General features: G+C 44.1%; 1 protein-coding gene across 1 annotated transcript; it reads right to left on the reverse strand.

The window, feature by feature from the left end:
- Positions 1-579: 579 nt before the first annotated feature.
- Positions 580-19,050, reverse strand: LOC147033393 (inositol hexakisphosphate kinase 2-like). The gene is made up of 7 exons (XM_085854361.1): positions 18,866-19,050; positions 18,553-18,673; positions 18,102-18,404; positions 16,487-16,736; positions 13,505-13,668; positions 5,446-5,621; positions 580-2,110 (listed from the first exon to the last, which is right to left on the reverse strand). The coding sequence occupies exons 2-7, from the start codon at positions 18,569-18,571 to the stop codon at positions 1,538-1,540; spliced, it is 1,485 nt and encodes a 494-aa protein (XP_085710487.1). The 5' UTR covers positions 18,572-18,673; positions 18,866-19,050; the 3' UTR covers positions 580-1,537.
- Positions 19,051-19,565: the final 515 nt, after the last annotated feature.

The raw sequence follows: 19,565 nt of genomic DNA on the forward strand, positions 1-19,565 counted from the left end.
ATTTGGGTCTTGCTCACAAATGGGGAGGTTTGTGGTGATGTAGTGTTTGTTTTAATAGACTGAATCCTGATCTTTTTCTTTCTGCATTCTGCCAAATGACTGTTGCTCCAAGTCGCACAAACATCGTACCCGACCACTGACCAAACTCAACACATCCCCACTCATCAATTCATTCTCACCACAAACCAGAACATCTCTCACCCAGGACCATCTTCTTCAATCTGTCATCTCACACTCTTCCCTCCAGGCCTTCACTATATTATCACTGAAGAGCCTCTCCGAACTTGTACTCTAACCGTCAAGACACTGTCCCTTTGCATGCTCTGCTCTGATACATCCTCTGATGCTCTGATACATCCTCAAATGTTTTCCTTCCATACCCCCTCTGGATGTTGACCCTTTTTCTCCTACTGGTGCATTCTTATGTACTAGTAGTCATCAAAAAACATGTATAGAGAACTTGAGCCACGTTTTATTGCCATTGCGACTTCTTGTATTGCCAAAAGTTTCGTTAAGTAATCATTTCTGTTTTCATGTCAACGGTGGGGGGGAAAAAATAAAAATAAATGAAACGAGGCAAAAAATTTGATTGTTTATTTATTCTATAAAAGCAATAAAAGTACATCATGTTGTGTGTGCACTTTCTTTAACCAGATCTGGGGGGCATTTTTGGGGACATGCGCAATTTGGTGAAGGAGGAAGAAAAATAAATATAAATGGATCCATTATATTCCACTTATCCATGGTTTGCGAGGCAACTGCAACCAGCAGCTTGTATATAAAGACAGCAAAGCAAAGGAGGGGTTCAAATGGCAAAACCTTTGCTCGACAGAATAGAAGTTTCTACATGCAATAAGCGCTGCATGCCAAGAGCAGAGATGGACAAACATGCTTCAAAAGCAACAGCAGAGTGTTCCTATGGTTTTAAGAGTGATATCACCGGGAATTTTTTTCTTTCTGTTTTGTTGCAGTTTAGCGTTTTCAAAAAGGAAAACCTTCTTGCAGCCAGAAATGGCATGTGAAGGGATACAAACTGAGTGTCATTGGCTTGGTGGTTGGAAGGTTTTAGCACCTTTTGCAAGTAGGATGAAAATCACACTCACCCGATACGACACACTGATGCACGCACATCTCGCTCGCACACACACACACACACACACACACACACACACACACACACACACACACACACACACACAGCTGAGGTAAGAGTTAAAAGAGAATTGCTAGCACAGACCATGGGAAGGCAGTCCAATTTCAAACCTCTAAGTCCTCAACACCTTGCTTTAAGTCTGGCCACCTCTCCAGGTTCAATATCCTGAAAATCCAAACAGTTCCTTCATACACTTCTCCCCCCCAAAAATGGGGGGGAAAAAAACAAGATGTTTTCAATCACTCAACATCAGCACTTGTGGAGAGACTATGTAATGATCAGGGGAGAGGCACCCTGCACTCTATAGAGAGGAGTATTAAATGGGGGTGATCCTTCTCTCTGACCAAAGACTTTGTGCACCAATCACTTCGGCACTTCGTAACTTTAAGGAGTGTTGTTGTAGCTCTTTTTCAGTTTGTGCAGGATACGGATCAAATTGCACAACCCATGGAGGAAGCCATCATCAGGACCTTCATAAGGTACCAGATCTTCAAACTGTTGGCAGGTCGTGTGAGCAAAGTCGATCATCCGGACATCTACGATTCCTCTTGTGGCATTCACGTCTGTTCCTTGGCTCCCATTGTCACAAGGTTTGCACGCTGCTGCCCCCTCTTCATCAGCATCTTCTTCCTCCTCGCTGATAGAATTCCTGCGCAGGTTGCCGGCAGCATGAGTCAGCATCGAGTCGAGTCCCTCGGAATCCGAGTCCGATGCTGCGGCCAACTGCCCTTCGTAAACGATGAGCAGTGAGCTCGAGTAGAAGCGCCACGAGTCCTGTTGTTTAAGGACTTCCTTGAGGCGGATGCATCGTTGTAGCGCCATGCTAATGAGCTCGCGTCGCAGCCGCTTCCCATTGCTGAAGAAGCATGCCAGCGCTTCTTCACAGCTACGCTCCGACAGCAGCTGACCATCATGTTTATTCATGAAGCAACAATGGTCCGTATCTGTCCGATACACCTTGGAGAAGATAAAGGGTTCAGAGGGTGAATAAAGCTCATCTGGATATACTTACACTGCATGCTTGAATAAACTGCAGAGCACACTGACCACTGGGCCAAGGCTACTTGTTGAAACTATCGTTTAGGAAGCGAACAGTTACATTTTTCTCGTCCATGAGCATCGACCTCATTTAACTATTTTTATAAGGTGTTTAAAATAAATAAATAAATGAACAATTTAGGTATCTCAGGTCACATTCTCACAGATTCAGGGAAATCCAGAACAAAATCACAAGATTATGAGGCGATCAAATATGACTTTTAAAATAATATCAAATCCGACAAAGACTAGGAAACACATCCAAGCAGAGAGAATAAGCTCTTTTACTCGAATATTTCAGGTGAATGCAGTGGTTTCATTTTATTGAGGGGGGTTGGGGTGTTTAAGTGAGAATTGACATTTATTCTTGTTGAAAATTGAAATTTATTCTTATTGAACGCGCACAATTTTTAGTTTCCTTTGCAGCAGATGATCAGGCCGACAGCGCAATCCTTTAACTTGCACGTGGAATGCAATCAAGTTTGAACAATTGTTTAATCGAATACAAATCACAAAACAGGAAGTCCCTCCCAAGATGTCAAAAATAATATGATAATAAATAAAACAAACAGATGTATATATACAATATCTGGGGAAACCCATATACAGTTACACTGCAAAGGAAAACTGCTCTTCATGGCAGAAGATGTGGAGCCTGGTCGTGAACGGTTTCAATGCAGGATTAACCGTGGACTGGTTGCTACTTCATGGCAAAACAATAATCTCAAGCAACTGGATGACTGGTTCTTCTTTTTAATACTCAAATGCTCTGCTGGAAGGCAGGTTCAGTACTACCAATGCAGTCCCTAAGCTCGGTTCAAACTTGCTTTTCCAGCAGTAGTAACGGCAAGAATTTGTAATTTGTTCAGGGTGCCGGCGACAACTCGCCTATTCTTCACGAAACACACTGTGGGATGTTTAGCGTCCGCCAACGAATACTGGCAGATTGGGCACTCAGCTTAATGTCCACCCGAGGGATGGTTCACTTTGTGCTTGAACTTCCGCTTACCAAACAGCGATACGGCAGTTTATCGTCGGGTCGGTAATCAAACCGAGCACCATCTCTGCACCACCCTGTTGGACCACAATTAAATTACACTCCAAACAGATCATATATCACTTATCACGCACTTTGGCTACAGATGATCACCTCAGGAAGATTCTGGTGAAGAAGAAATATCCGTCGACGCACACAATACGTATTAACGAGAGTGCAAGGTTCATTGCATGCACACCATGTGGCCTCAGATTTAGAAAATGCATTCACACGAGTAACAGAATCCGTTTAAAAAGATAAAATTCATGAATGCCGATGAAGCTCAGCTTTACTGTCGAGATTACACATCCACATTTCCATGGCTGGACAGCTTGTTTTGATGGTGAACAACCGTTTTGGAGCCCTGGAGAGAGGGATTAACCCATCCATCACACGTTTTTGTCATCACGCGAGGAGACGGTCAACTTTTCAGAGCATTATCTTGACTTTGACGATGTCGTTATGAGCATATAAGAAAGATGGGCCAATGTCAAACTTTATTATGTCTTTAACATCTACCTCTCTCTCCCTCTCTCGTTAGCATGATGGGTTATGCATCTCTCACCATTATGCGTATGCAGCCTAACCAGGATATTATCACTTCCTAAAATTCAAGGTGAGGCATCTGGACTTCACTGCTTTATTATTCACCATCAGAGGCTGAACAAAGACATTAGGACAATGATTTATCAAAAAGCAGAAGTGAAGACAACACTTCACCGTCGAAATTCTCTTCCATGATCTAGATTTCAGAGAATACTTAGCCAACCTATTTCCTCTCCCACGAGAGGGGATGGGAGCTTTTGGTGCTGTCATAAAGTGGGACCTGCAAAGAAACTGTCCAATCACAACATGTTTAACACAGAGGATTTGGCTGAAAAAGGAAGGAATTTAAAGGAGGTTCCAAGTGGTCGTGAATTTGACGTTTTGTTTAGAAACCTTTGCAAGCTACCTCTTGCAGGGACGGCTTCTTGTTTTTTTTTTGGCACGAAGAGCGACGTCGTCAGTCTCTTGGGCTTCATTTACAAGAAACCAAAATTGACGTTTCATCCCTTTTCCCAGAAATCAACCTTTGCCCACCAATTGACCTTCACCTGACTGCTTTAGGAAATGGCAAAATGTAAACCGTCGCGTCGACATGAGCTACCTCATTGTTGTAAGCCACTAACTTGCAAGCTGGAGAGCATGATGTCTCAAAGTCACCTGCTTGCCATCATGTTTGCATAACTGGTGAAAAAGGGGTGATATTGAAATTTGGAACCATCAATAAAAAATGTGGACAAATTAAAGTTGGAAATTTTTGATACAAATGAAATGTACAAATACTTTAGGTCTAATTTGATTCGTGAGTGCTGACACATAGCTGTTGTTCAAACTAACAAAAACTAGAGAGTTCATCGAACACCTAACCCCATGTCTTGAGTCTTGAGAAGAAAAAAAAAAAAAGACATGTGCGGGGTCTGCAATCAGCAAATTTGATTCGTCGACATGATGTAAAATGCCGTAACATTTTGTCCAAGTACTGCTAAACAGAACGGTTTTGAAAGTGCCAAAAAAAAGGCTATTTATGTTCTACAGTAGTCACGTATATAATTCAATCGAAATAAATGAAAGATTTCAAAGGTTGTGGAAATTTGTTTTGAAAGTTTACCGCCGTTGATGCAGTGTCATTTGCACCACTTTATTTGACACGTTACATTAGTTCTCCATGCCTGTTGTTTGTGTCCTTTATGACGTCCATAACAACTAAGTTTCTTGCTTGGAATGATTTTCAATTTTGTTTGAATGCCAGACAGGCAAACAGACGAAAATAATTACCTTACTCCTCTGTGCCCACGTCCTTTTTCCTCAAAGCTGTGCGGGGTAAGGTGTTCTGCGAACTCTCTAGTTCATATCTGCACTTTAGAGTTTCATATACAGTGTATATAAATGCTCACGAGAAATGAAAAGAAGACACATGGTCAATGAAGCAAATCGGTGGAAAAAATAGATTTTACCAATGCAGTATTAAACTTACAAACTACACCTCCTATTGGAAGTCTCACAAACACGTTCAAAAGGCTCAGGGTCTGAAGAGATATTGCCAATTATTCACTCTGAAAACCAACCTCCATGGCCAAAGTGTCAACGCTAAAGGTGATTACCGATGTCAAAAAAAAATTGCATGGCAACCTCAAGGTCTACAAAAGGCAAGCGAGCCCACATTTTGTAAACTTACCTGCATACCGGAGATCCGAAAGCCGAGAACCGAGGAAGTGCTGTTCTCACACTTGCGGATCATGTGTGCGACCTTGTAAGCCGGCGTGTCGTCTCCATGTTGCCGGGTCCCCATTTTCAGGTCAAGCACACAGGGGCGCACGTATTGAGATACAAGGTTCTCCAACAGGAGAAATTCTGGTAGGTACAATCAAGGAAATTATGCGTCAGGTACACTCAGCAATCTTCAATAGATAATGATCGCAGAGAGCTTGGAAACTGAATCAGGAGTCATTTCAACAGAACGCAACTCAGCTGTTTTGTTTTTTTTGAATACCATGTTGAATACCATGCTAATACACAGAAACATATAACAAGGCAGGACACAAGAGGGGTGGGAGAGGGAAGCACAAAATCGTGGGGAACAGAGACAATAGATCGGTGGAAGGGTGAGGGATGGGGTAAACAAGATGGTACTACAGGGACTTTCAGGAAGGAAAACGGGAATTTTGATGGTGGTGGGTTTTGGGTGGATTAATGGGGTAGTAAAGATCAAGATTTTGGATGGGGGAAGATATGAGATGGTGGTGAACAGCTGTTTTGAAGACCTGGAGGGAGGAGTGGGATCGAAGAGAGTGTGGGAGTTTATTCCAGAGGTGGAGAAAAAAGAGGAATGAAAGAATGAAGGTGAGTAGTGATTGTTGATTTTGGCAGTTTCACGAAGAGGCGGTTTTGGCGAACCTTGAATGTCCTGAGGAAATCTAGGAGGGGACAGATCACAGACAGAGCAGGCGGGGCAACGCCGAAGAGATCGTAGAAGACATAGACCACCAACCTGCCTCAGTTGAGAGAGTGAGAGAAACAAAGGCTCAGCTTCATCGTGGGAGATACCTATGATCCTAAAAGCCTTGGTTTCCACAGCGTGAAGTCGTGCTAGTTATGAGGCAGGAGCACCAACCGAGATGAGGGGAGCAGTACTCCATCAGACTGCAGATAAAAGCTTTGCAAGTGGTTAGAAGCTCAGTTGTGCCATTGAAGGATTTTGCATGACATAGGATGCCCAGTCGGCGACTAGCTTCGGAGGCCAGCTTGGAGATGTGGCTTTCCTAGGAAAGATCGTGGCGGATAGTGAGACCCAAAAGCTTGAATGAAAGGACTTCTTTAAGGGGATTGTTGAGAAAGTAGATGGGGGTTTTTTTCCCCAGACCGTCCTTTCAGAGAGACATGGTGAGGGTGTGAGATGTGTCAGGATTGAAAGACATATTTCCAAGTGTTTTACCAGCTTGTGATTTTATCTAGATCTGCAAAGAGTGAAGCGGCTGCTGCCAGCCGATCAGAGTGATGAGAGATGGTACAGCAGAGGGTGGAGTCATCAGCAAAGAGAGGTTCTCCAACAGGAGGAGGATGGAGCAAAATACAGAAAAATCTTAGCTTAAAACTGAAGAAAAGAAAAGTTAAGAACGCTGTCCACGAGGCACTCTTCATTCAACGGAGGAGTGGACAGGAGTGAATACTGTCAAATTAGATGCAACAAAATACACAGCACAGAGGCATTGAACAAGCTGGCAGCATGCAACAACCACAATTGCTCATGGATCATGATAATGTGGCTGGAAGGTTTTCCAAGCATTTTATGAGTTTCGCTGCGATGGGATTGCGAGACTATTGAAATGTCCGTCTGTCTGTCTGTTTGTGTCCATGTCTATATATTTTTGCTTTCGATTTTTTCAGAAGCCAATTTAGGATATGTTGCAATTATATCACAAACCGGCTATTTTGACTAAGGTAATTCTCTATGTGTATATGTGCGGTGCCTATAGAAAGTCTACACCCCCTTTCAAATTTTTCACCTTTTGCTGCCTTTTAGCCTGGAATTAAATTACATTAATCAGACTTTTTCCACCTTTATTTACACAATCATAACCCACAACTTCCAAGTGAAAAACAAATTCAACAAATTTCAGAAAATTAAATAAAAACTACAAAACTAGAATGTCTTGGTTGGATAAGTGTCCACACCCCCATTATAATAGCAATTGTAAATTAGCTCAGGTGGAACAAATCACCTTCCAAATCACACACCAAGGTAATTGTCCTCCACCTGTGTTAAATTGTACTTATTCTGATTATTTCAGAATAAAATCAGCTCTTCCTGTAGGTTTCCTATGCTGGGTAGTGCCCATGCTTTCCTATGCTTTCAGTTCACAGTAAAGACTCAATCATGAGTATCAATGAGATTCTTTCAAAAGACCTCCGGGATAAAGCTGTGGAAAGGCACGGATCAGGGGATGGGTATCAAAATATTTCAAAGGCCTTGAATATCCCTTGGAGCACTATCAAGACAATCATTAAGAAGTGGATGGCGTATGGTACCACTAAGACCCTGCCTCGATCAGGCCGTCCATCCAAAATGGATAACCAAGTAAGGAGACCGATCAAGAGACGACCAAGAGCCCAATGGGAACTTTGAAAGAGGTACAGGCCTTTATGGCAATTATTAGTCACTGTGTGCATGTGACAACCATATCCCAAGCACTCCACAAGTCTGGCCTATAAGGAAGGGTGCATTAAGGAAGCAATTACTCAAAAAAGCCCACCTTGAGTCCCGTTTGAGGTATGCAAAAAAACGCTCCAGAGATTCTGAAGTCATGTGGCAACAAGTTTTGTGGTCCGACGAAACAAAGGTGGAACTTTTTGGCCTAAATGCAAAACATTACGTTTGGCGCAAACCCAAAAGGGGAAGGGGAGTGAAGGAAGCAAGGATGGGTGGGCATGGAGGAAGCAAGGAGGGGGAGGGGCAGAGGTGGATGGACATGTAACCAGGGGATGGCAATCAGGGCTGGGGGTGCGGTAGCTTGGAGCGGATGAAGGGGAACCCGGGTGTGAAGATGACGATGGGGTGGGGGTGGTCTTAATGACCTGAGGCAGGGTTGTGGCCATAGCTCCACACATAGAAAAAGGTTGGATTTAGCGATACAAAGGGCAGAGAGATGAAGACAGACACGAGGATTGAGATGGCAATTATGATTAAAGGCACAAAGAAAGAAAGTACTAAACGAACACGATGGTGGATGAGGCATGAGTGTGCGAGTCAATCAAGTATGGAGAGTAGGGGGGAATGGAAAGCAGACTGGAAGAAAGGTATTTGCAAGCAAGTTTGTTGGAAGATTGAACATTGTTAAATTGCCGTTTTAAAAGGTATAAATTGCTGGAGTGGGAGGGAAGAACGAAGAAGAATGAAGAGGAGGAAAAAGCTTTTTGGCATTTTCCAAAAAATGAAACAGAAGGTTATAAGAAAGGAATTAAAACAAGGGTGGCAAATAATGGGACAAAGGGGATGGAGACTTGGCGAGTGGGTTTGAGAAACAGAGGAGGAGAAAAAAAACAATTATTAAAATGGGTCGGCCCAAAACTATCCGAGCATGAGACGAAGGGTCAAAACTAAAACGGTACTCGGAAGAGCGCAAACCTCCACCAGGCTGAACAGTTACGTTTTGTATCCCACCGATAGGCCAGATCTGCTGACCTGAACCAAAATCTAAATTGGTGTCCTCATGTCACCTACCCAACTTATCCATCAAGTGGTTTCATAATCCGTCCACAACTTTGAGATATCACATTATATATCGTTTTTGGCCCTATCTCTCAATGGTGAAGCATGAATGAAAATTCTCGCTTCCAGATCTGGGTCTTCACCAAAATCTAATCAATGTCATTGCCACACACCCAACATGTCCACCAAATTTAATCTGAACCCAAACATACCGTTTTGAAATATCCTGCTCACAGAAGAAAGACAGACAGACAGAGAAACAGGAGTGAAAACATAACCTCCATCTGGCTGAGGTGGCAGATGTAATAAATAGAATCTAGCACAATTTTCATCTTCAGGCTGTGTGCAACGTGACGTGAAGTCTGGGTTGGTCTGTTCGGCATTTGCCTGATGATTAGTAACCAGTTTCAGCTGGTATACAAAATGGCAATTTGTCAATCGTCTATGAGTGGACATGTAAAAAAAAAATATATATATATATATATATATATATATATATATATATATATATATATATATATATATATATATATATATATATATATATATATATATATATATATATATATATATATATATATATATATATATATATATATATATATATATATATATATATATATATATATATATAGATATTGTTGCAGTTCTGGAAACCGCATCCCTCCAACACCAATAGCAGCCAACAAACAGTGGACCCAGTCAGTTATTTCATTAATGTACGTTCAGATAGTCCCTTCCTTCTTGCCTCGTGGGTTGAACGGGACAGTGTGTTGTGGAAATCTCATAGTTAGGTCTGATTAAACCTCTGAACTTCATTCCTACTCTTTCTTTTTAGCTATTCCTGAGGTAAATCCAAGCAAGGGGTCCTCGCGAGGCCGGCAGGCACTCCGCTCGGCCACCCATCAGTAAAAACCACAGCCGTGCCCTTCGCGTAAGAATGCGTGCTCACATAAGACCAAGGGCAGCAGTGGAAGCCAACAATAAACGCCAGCGCTGCATGGAGCGCGTGCCCCACAGTGATGACCCCCAACCCAATGTTCAGGCGATCAAAGGCATAACCAACACACCAAATGCAAACAACATACAGTACACACGCAGCGCACTCTTCTTCAATCCAAATCTCCATTAATAAATATATCTGTCCTCTTTTCAATCCGAATCTCCATCTAATAATTATATCGAATCGTTTCCCTCAATTCCCTGACAGTTCAGGGCTGGCACTGTGCACATGACACCACCTTTGATAAATGGCCACGTGCTTAATGGCAGACCCACGCGCACTGTACAGGGCATGCTCGATGGCAGGCGGACCTGCACGCTGACCATGTGTCCAATGGCGGACACGTGCGTACTGTACGGGGCATGATAGATGGCGGGCAAACCCACGCGCTGACCACGTGTAGAATGGCGGCCTCGCGCGCAGCTCGTGATACCTTATCATCGTACAGAACGGGGCACGAATAACACACATCTTTGGTCGGGTCTATGCATGGGGTTACAATAACATCTTACCGTCGGTCTTCACTCACGACGGCAACAATTGTTTCCCACGGACGACAGACATCAGACATCCTCCCGCACCTCCGCCTCGATACAGCTACTACCAGGTAGAGGCATGCTGTGCGGCTGGATCGTTCGGGCCGCGTGACACACGACGGAGCAGGCACATTGACCAGCGCCAACCAGGGGTCACGGTACGGTGCAAGGCGATTCATATCACGGAGTTTGGTGCAAGGCGATTCATATCACGGAGTTTGGTGCAAGGCGATTCATATCACGGGGTTTGGTGCAAGGCGATTCATATCATAGGGTTCGGAGCGAGACGATTCCGCAGCTTGGAACCATCTTGCCGGAAGTGGAGTGGAGCTGCTTCCGGCCATCATGGCCAGGCCGAGCAGTGGCCGGGGCCCAAGCAGAGCACCCGATTCGGGTGACGATACATCGCTTCGGGTCATTGCCCCCATCCCGCACCAAGGGATCTATAAAAGGACGGGTGGCGGAGCCGCTTGTGTTTCGTTCCTGTCTGCTCATTCCTGGCCTGGGATTGACAACCTACCCATTCACCTGCTGGCTCCGCCCTTCTTCACCACCCCGCCACCCTTCTCAGCCTACTTGCTTCGGTCTCCGCCTCTCTCCACTCATTGGCTTCTGACTCCACCCAAGTCCCTCCCTTCATGCCTCATTCTCTGGACTGATGCGAGCTGCATGAAGGAAGAGACGATGCGCCAGCTGCCAGGGAGGTATCGCCCAGTGGAGCATCCCTCCAAAACGTACTGGCTGCACGGTCAGGAAATCGTGCAAGGTATTGAGAGACCATGATCCTCATCTCCTCCTTTCTTTCTCTTCAGTATCTCCTCTTCATCAGGTTGTATGTGTGTATGTGTGTATGTGTGTATGTGTGTATGTGTGTATGTGTGTATGTGTGTATGTGTGTATGTGTGTATGTGTGTATGTGTGTATGTGTGTATGTGTGTATGTGTGTATGTGTGTATGTGTGTATGTGTGTATGTGTGTATGTGTGTATGTGTGTATGTGTGTATGTGTGTATGTGTGTATGTGTGTATGTGTGTATGTGTGTATGTGTGTATGTGTGTATGTGTGTGTGTGTGTGTGTGTGTGTGTGTGTGTGTGTGTGTGTGTGTGTGTGTGTGTGTGTGTGTGTGTATGTGTGTGTATGTGTGTATGTGTGTGTGTGTGTGTGTGTGTGTGTGTGTGTGTGTGTGTGTGTGTGTGTGTGTGTGTGTGTGTGTGTGTGTGTCTGTGTGTGTGTGTGTGTGTGTGTGTGTGTGTGTGTGTGTGTGTGTGTGAGTGTGAGTGTGTGTGTGTGTGTGTGTGTGTGTGTGTGTGTGTGTGTGTGTGTGTGTGTGTGTGTGTGTGTGTGTGTGTGTGTCCTGGCACCTGTCCTTGCTTAAGTTAAGATTGCACAAGAATTATATCGGGATAACTCTGCTCTGTGTCTGCTTTTGTAAGTTGCTTGTATATTGCCGCACCTCACATTTCTTCCTATTCCTGCTACAGACAACAATAAACAACATTCACTGTGCCACATATCTTTCCTCGCCTGCCTGTAATAAATCCTTTGTAGAAATGTTCCCAGCTCATTTTTGTCTTTTCTTTCATTGATCCAGCATGGTCCTGATTCTAACTTTGCCGGGACTTTATTCCCAACGATCTGTTCCTTTTAGCTGGTACGTCCTTGCCAGTGTCGCTTGGCTGCATCCAATCCGGTAAAGTGATCCAGTTCGGACAAGACGTAGCGAGAGTATGTCCCCCAGAAATTAGGTCATGTGATTAATTAGGTAACCCGATTAACCCATAGACGGGAGGACCCTAGGTCACGTGGTTGAGTTATTGGCGTTCACGGTCGGTGAGCGAGCTGCCGCGTCACGGAATTATCCATGTGCGACGGCCTGCAATTCCGCGGATTCTGGTGGGAACCCAAGATAGCTTCCACCCCCCCCCCCAGTGGTGTTCTCACCCGACCCCTGGCCCACAACATATATATACATATACATATATATATATATACATATACATATACATATATATATATATATATATATATATATATATATATATATATATATATATATATATATATATATATATATATATATATATATATATATATATATATATATACATATATATATATATATATATATATATATATATATATATATACATACATATACATAAATAAAAAACACATACATATATAAATGCATGCACATACATATACTGTATACAGTATACTGTATATGGCGGAAATAGCAACACCTTTGGTGGTAGCCGGTATACAAATCATCTTCCTTTATCTTCTTCATCATACAATGTCACCTTCTCAAAATTGTTATGGGGTATATTAATTTATTTATTTCTATGTAGCCTGTGGCTGCTTGGCTGCATCACTCTCTGGGGGCATGGCTGTGCCACTGATGCAATGCCCGTTATCAGCACAATGGTACTCATTTCGCCAACCTCGGAAGGATGACAGCCCGAGTCAATCCAACATGGTGTTAATTCAACGGTGAAAAAGAGGCTTCAACTCAAGACCCGAGGATTTCAGCCAGCCACCTAAAACATTAAGCCAACACCAGGTTTATGGGGTACATGTTGTGATGAATAAAATTTCCTTCAAAAATGACAAAAATTAAAGTGCATTTCCATGAATGTTCCAGAGCTACTTGCCCACCTTAAGTGGGCCGAGAAGGGTACTCTCACCCGGAGGGTGGGGGAGTGCTCGCTAGTTCACGTAAGGGAGATAAATACCTTGTTCAAATCTTGTTTTAAATGTAGCAAAATTATCACGAGAATACAGCTGGAGAAGCTGTGATGGTCCGTGTTCATAAAGGTACGATTTTATCGCCTCGTAAATTTTATGTTCAGATCTGCGTTTCATAGATATACAGAAAAAAGAAATGCACTCAGGGGGGGGGGGGGGTGCACCACATACCAATCCCAATCCATGTAATGAATGCCAATACTTAAAATGCAAATGCAAATGAGCAACAGGCAAGGATACTGTAATGGTTTTTGTGCTTTGAGCTGTCCCGGAAGACACGAAGCTGCCTCTCCAGGCAGACCATGCTCCACGGTCTTTTGAGGAGATGAACCGGCTGGACCAGGTCAAGGACGTCAATCTTGGTTTCCCGTTGCGATGTTCCTTCCAGCCCACTCTCTGCCAGCCTACAGATCATAGGATAAGGTATAAATCAACACACATGGCAGGAGATGATTCAAAGCAGTACATTACGTCCATGTTCTATTCAGCCAACCGGTTATCACAATGAACTTGCATGTGGAGTGAACAAACTTTCTTTTAGAAATCCCCTTTTTCTCTTTCAAGCAGTTTCTAAGGATTATGGAATAGCTGTGTCAGACAGACAGACAGATACACGACCATTAAAGTCAAGGCAGGCATCTTCGTGGAACACATTGGGTGCTGCTGACATCATCTATTGGCGGTGCTTTTCTCTCCGCATTCAACAGGGAATTTAGGGAGAAATGTCCTTCCCCAAAGGTTGCCAACTTATCATTGTTTGCCCATGCTCCATCCTCTAAAGCAGTGGTTCCCAACCTTTTTCTGATCGAGTACCACTTGGAGGTCCCATACCGTCGCCACGTACCACCTGGTTCCAGAAAAACTCAATTCGATAAGATATCAATTTATTCACAAGTAGAACACACGAATGAACCAACTGTCAACAAAGAACAAAATTTAATGCGAGGGGTGCATCTGTTTCTTCTCCACCAGCTGGTCGATGCGGGGCATACTTTTGCTCACAGCACATCGGAAATCATGCCCGGGCGCAGCAAGACGGTTCCGGCTCTTTGACTTGATGGTCATCATGGCTGGGAACCCCTGCTCGCACTCCCACGTAGAGGGGAAAAATCAGTAGCTGGGGAACAGCGTGACAGGCGATGGTCACCCAGAAGTTCATAGGAGAGCATTCCTTGTGCTTCGTCTTTGCTGTCTCGTCAGCCTGGATATCTATGAGCTCCTCTTGTTCCCCGGTCCCGACAGGCAGATCGCCTGGTTCAACGGAAAACGGATTGGTGATGTAGGCACAACATGTAATGTTTGGGAAGTAATGCATCAACTCAGTCTTGAGCAGTGAGAGGTGATGGACGATTTCTTGGGAAAATTCATCATTGGGCTCGCTCTCAAGGGTAGTCAGGAGTTCGAACATTCCGTAGCGTTTGCTCTCCACGTTCTTGATCCAGAGGTCCAACTTCCGGACAAACGCTCCCAGCTTTGAGATGAAGTCCGAGACAGCGCAGTTGGGCCCTTGGAACGACAGGTTTAAGTGGTTGAAGACCTCAAAAATGTCCGACAGGTAGGCCAACCTTGAGATAAACTCCTCGTCCTACAGATCTTTTTGAAAATCGTGTTCTTTCTCTGTGAAGAATACGAGGAGTTCATCCCTCAGTTCAAAGAGACGCCTCGTCATATTCCCCCGGGAGAGCCAGCAAACCTCTGTGTGGTAGAGGAGACAGGTGTGGTCGGAGCAGAGATCTTCACAGAGCAGTTTGAACAGCCGAGTATTCAGGGCGGATGTTTTGACGAAATTAACTATTTTGATTTATCGGTTCAAGCATGATAACAAATTCGGAAGGAGTAGCTTAGTGCTAAGGGCGAATCTATGTATGAAACGATGGACACCGGTGGCGTTTGGTGACAGAGCTTTCACATGGGCTTGAAACCCTGACTTTCGACCGAGCATAGACGGAGCCCCATCTGTCGTGCATCCAACCAACTTTCCCCACCCAGTTCATTATGCTTGATTAAATTATCCAAAAGGCTGAAAATGGCCTTTCCTTTCATTGTACTGGATAGCTCCTGGCTCAGCAGCAGCTCAGTCTTCGCAGTATTATTCTGTGTGAAGCGAACATAGACAAGTAGTTGACAGCAGTTTTTTGTTTTTTTTTTAATTAAATTTTTTTTTTTTTTTTAAGGTTGAGCCCGAAAGTGCTCGCGAACCACCTGGAAGGCCCTCACGTACCACAGGTTGGGAACCACTGCTCTAAAGCATCAAGCAAAGCAGCAGCACGGACCATTTTTAAAGCCTTTGGAACGACTTTGCCAGCATTGGAATTGAACCGCAGATGTACCAGTCAGAATCGACTGTCGAACCAGAACGGCAGAGTCTGGTCAAAGTAACATAACACCGACATTAGATTCCGAGCAAGGAGAAAACAGGGAATTTTCTTTTTTTTTTTACAAACCAAGATCTCTGAAGGTTTAAACTGTAGAGGAATCGGTTTATGGCATTAAACAATGAACAGCTATGTTTGAAAGGACTTTTGTCCATGTTACTTGGTTGATATGCATGGTGTTGGTTTAATGGTTAGGGAGTTGGACTTGGGATCCTAGCATCCTGAATTCAAATCCCACTCGGGTGTTGAATTAATACCAGGTGGGGTTGACTCTGCCTGTCATCCTTCCAAGGTCAGGAAAATGAGTGCCAGCTTGCTGGTATTCTGTGTCGGAGTGGCGACCTGCCCATGATTGTGCCCAATAGCCAAGGAAACTGCTTTGGCAGCACCAACGCTCTGCATAGAGTATGGTCCCGATGGATGGATGGATGGATGAACTTGGTTTATTACAAAACCATCAACTAAAGCTCTTGGTGAAGCTCGTACACAAACTACATACAAGAAAGAGACATTACGAGACCTCAGTGTGATTTCACATGAATCGGAAAGAGATGTGTACACAATGAACAAATCAATGCAGTACATGCCAAATGTACCCAGAAAGCAGATATCCATAAGCCAAGTGCTCAGATGGGAATTCTTCCATTTTGTTTTCATGGAGAGGCTTACTTTCCATGTGTGTGTGAGAGAGGCAGAGACCTTTTCAAATATTTAGAGAGATTGAGGACCAAGGAGGAAAGGACAAACTGTTGGCACAAAAAAAACCCCAAAAAACTTACAAATAGTTCAAATTTCACATGATGCTGCATATAAAGAGTGGAATGAAATTAAAAAAAAAAAATCTTACCCTTGGTGCTCAGAAACAATCTTGCGGATGTTCTTGGGGCTGGTTTCACAGCTCTTCGATTTCATGTCCATCGAATGCTTATAGTGATGGTTGTATTTATGATGGTTGTGGTGGGTCTGGCTGTGTCGCCTCCCAAGGCGCCTGTGGGGCTTCAGATCCAACTCTGCGCAGTTATCGTCTCCCCCGTCGGGATAGGCCACCATGAGGGTTTTTCCATCTTCGTCTTCCTCGATAGTTACCATGACCATGCCTATTGAATTGTTGAAGTACCAGAAGGAAAGCAGAAAGAAAAAGAAGAAAAAAAAAGAAGAAAAAAAAAAGGGCAAGTGGGGAAAGAACGGGGCAAAGGAAAGGGGACACCAGGGCACGGAGGATGGTCAAAATCCAACAGAGAACGTCAACGTCACAAAATACAAAATAATCGGCATCCTTACCGTAACGTCGCTATTTTTCCCCGAGATGCGACATCGTCGTCATCAACCATTGGGGGTGTTGAAGGGAAGCGAGTGGCCCCACAACCTGACATAATATGAGAGACCGGCGCAAAGGCAGAGATAGTGGACGAGAGATAAAAGAAGGAAAGAAAAAAAGAAAGAAAGCAAGACAGAAGAAAATACAAAACTAATTTAAAAAAAAAAAACTAACAAAAGAGCAGCAGAAAACAGCAGTTATATTTCAGCAATTTAAAAAAAACAACAAAACTAAAACAAATCACCACAGGACGCTGGGGGCACCGGAAAGAGAAGAAGTTTATTTGAATCCGTTGTAAAAACAGACCAAATATCCAAGCATTAGACCCTGTCTGCTTTTCGAGCATTCAAACTCATGACCACAGCACGACACAGAAAATGACGTCAGGCATTGTTCTAGCATTTCCCTTGTGTTCCAATGAGAAACATGCCACGACATCCATTGAAAAGGAAAGTGCTGCCCGTGAGATGGGTGCGAAGAAGCCCCTTCCTGGAACGAATGGGTGACCCACAAAGGGTAACAAAAGAAGAATAACATTCACAGTGATGCAAATCTTTTATAGTCTCACATGAAACTCGACCCCATGTTAAACAGCATGTATCTTACATCGCTACTAGTACAAGTTCAAAAAAAAATGTTAAATATATATCCCCCCCGCCCCCATTTACACTTTAAGCGAAAGCGTCGACTCAAGGTGCATGGCGCTTGGTCGATCGAATGTAGTTCAGGTAAACGCACAGTTCACAGCGCACTCTATTCAACCAAAGAGGGGGGTGCACAGAGGCGATGCCCCTGAGGTGGCTAAAACGTTCCAAGAAGCAACGGAGGAATGGCTTCCATGGTTACTTGAGAGCTCCAATAACAGTCCGCTCGTATGTACTGCAGATAATGCAGTCCGTTGGATGAGAGGTATTCGGCGTCGACGTTCCAGGTGCCGTATGAACGCCAATGCAGGTCATTCCATTTTGAGAAACGAAGGACTTATGCAAACTCGAATCGACAGAATATTAAAAGGTGGGCACCAAAAATCATGAGGTCATCAGATGGAGGGACGGAAGGCACACAGGATAAAGTCGCGGTAAGGGCAGACTTGCGAACAGAGACAGAAGGCGAGCGACAGGAATGTAGAGGGTTGCGCACTCACCCATGTACTTTGGGGTGAACGGTCGCATCTCCTGTGGAAGCACCTGGTACACAAAGTGTTCCCGCTGCACCAGCGGCTTGCATATCGCACCGTCGCCCACTCGCAACATGCACGTATGGCCGCCCACCTGATGAACAAGCGGCTCCAAAGGAAGGCCAGCCTGGCTGGCGAGAATCTCTGCCATGGGAAGTAAAGCCGGGCTCATTGCAGCAGAAACCACAAAAAGCACCACGCATAGTCCACCGGACGGGCCAATCGTTTTGCCTGCTGCCTGTGTCACGCGTGAAAAAGACCTTTTAAACCCTGCATAAAGACATGCATCCAGGATGGGGGGGGGGGAGGTGGAGAAGGAGGAGGAGGAGAAAAAGGACAATGACACATCAATGGTATTATTTGTAAAATATGTAAAAGCACTGCGCTTGCATAAAACAAAAACAACCTCGTCACATACTGTATTCTGAGCAGGTCATAGAAAAGGTCCCTCTGGGGAAGTTAAAGTTTCAATGACATGTCCGTACCCACAGCCATTTCTCACGAGTGCGTTCGACGACAATAACAACCACCACCATTTTCTACGACGTAACAAAACAAAAAATAGTGGGTTCCAGACTCCGAGATGACCGTTACCACATTGGCCTGAACACAAGTTCACGGCAAAAATAATACAGCAGTTAAATAAATAAATAACCTACACTCGACAGACAAAAGATCCCATCAAAACATTATTGTGCTGACGTGGCACTCGCAAGGAAGCAGAGACTCACTTTCACACGGCAGGTTTGCACGGTAGTGCCAAAGATGCTAACGACGATGATTACGATGTTAATGACGCCTCCAAAAAAATAAATTAATTAATTAACCTGGTGATCCGACAAAGTCGTCCCTTTAGTGTTGTATCACAAAAACAGAAAAACAGAACGTCACGGGTATACATCAACCTTAACCATGCCCCTACTTCTCACTCTCGGCGAATCGTTCGCAGTCACAAGAACAGCCACACCCAGCTCTGCAGGAGAGACTGGCGAGACTCTGCAAAAGGAAGGAATGACTGAATGAACCAATAAATGAAGGACATCTGCTCGCCCTAGCAACACAGCCTCAGCCAATCAGACGCAGGGAGGCTGCCATCTGCAGCAAGGGCCCCCATTTACTGTTTCTCTGCGTTTGCTCTGAGCTTTGTTTTTGCCTGCTGGCTCTCAAAGACAACAAATCATTCATAAGTTTAAATTTGCCAACAAGGCGGCAAAAACACACATTGTGGAAAAGGCCAATTACAATTGTGTACGAAGAATTATACAGTATTTTGTCTTCCTCAATTACAAAAACTACATGTACAATGAAGTTCTGAAAAACATAAAAGAAAAGAAATGATGACGGTGGCAAAAAATGTTCCATTTTGAAAGTACTGTATTATCCACCGATTTCTCACGCGAAGCCTTTCAAAAACTGGAGGGGCACTAGGGA

This window comes from Eptatretus burgeri, chromosome 2, assembly GCF_056783735.1.
Source record: "Eptatretus burgeri isolate ZD-2024b chromosome 2, Ebu_testis_v1, whole genome shotgun sequence".
NCBI classification, from domain to species: domain Eukaryota; kingdom Metazoa; phylum Chordata; class Myxini; order Myxiniformes; family Myxinidae; genus Eptatretus; species Eptatretus burgeri.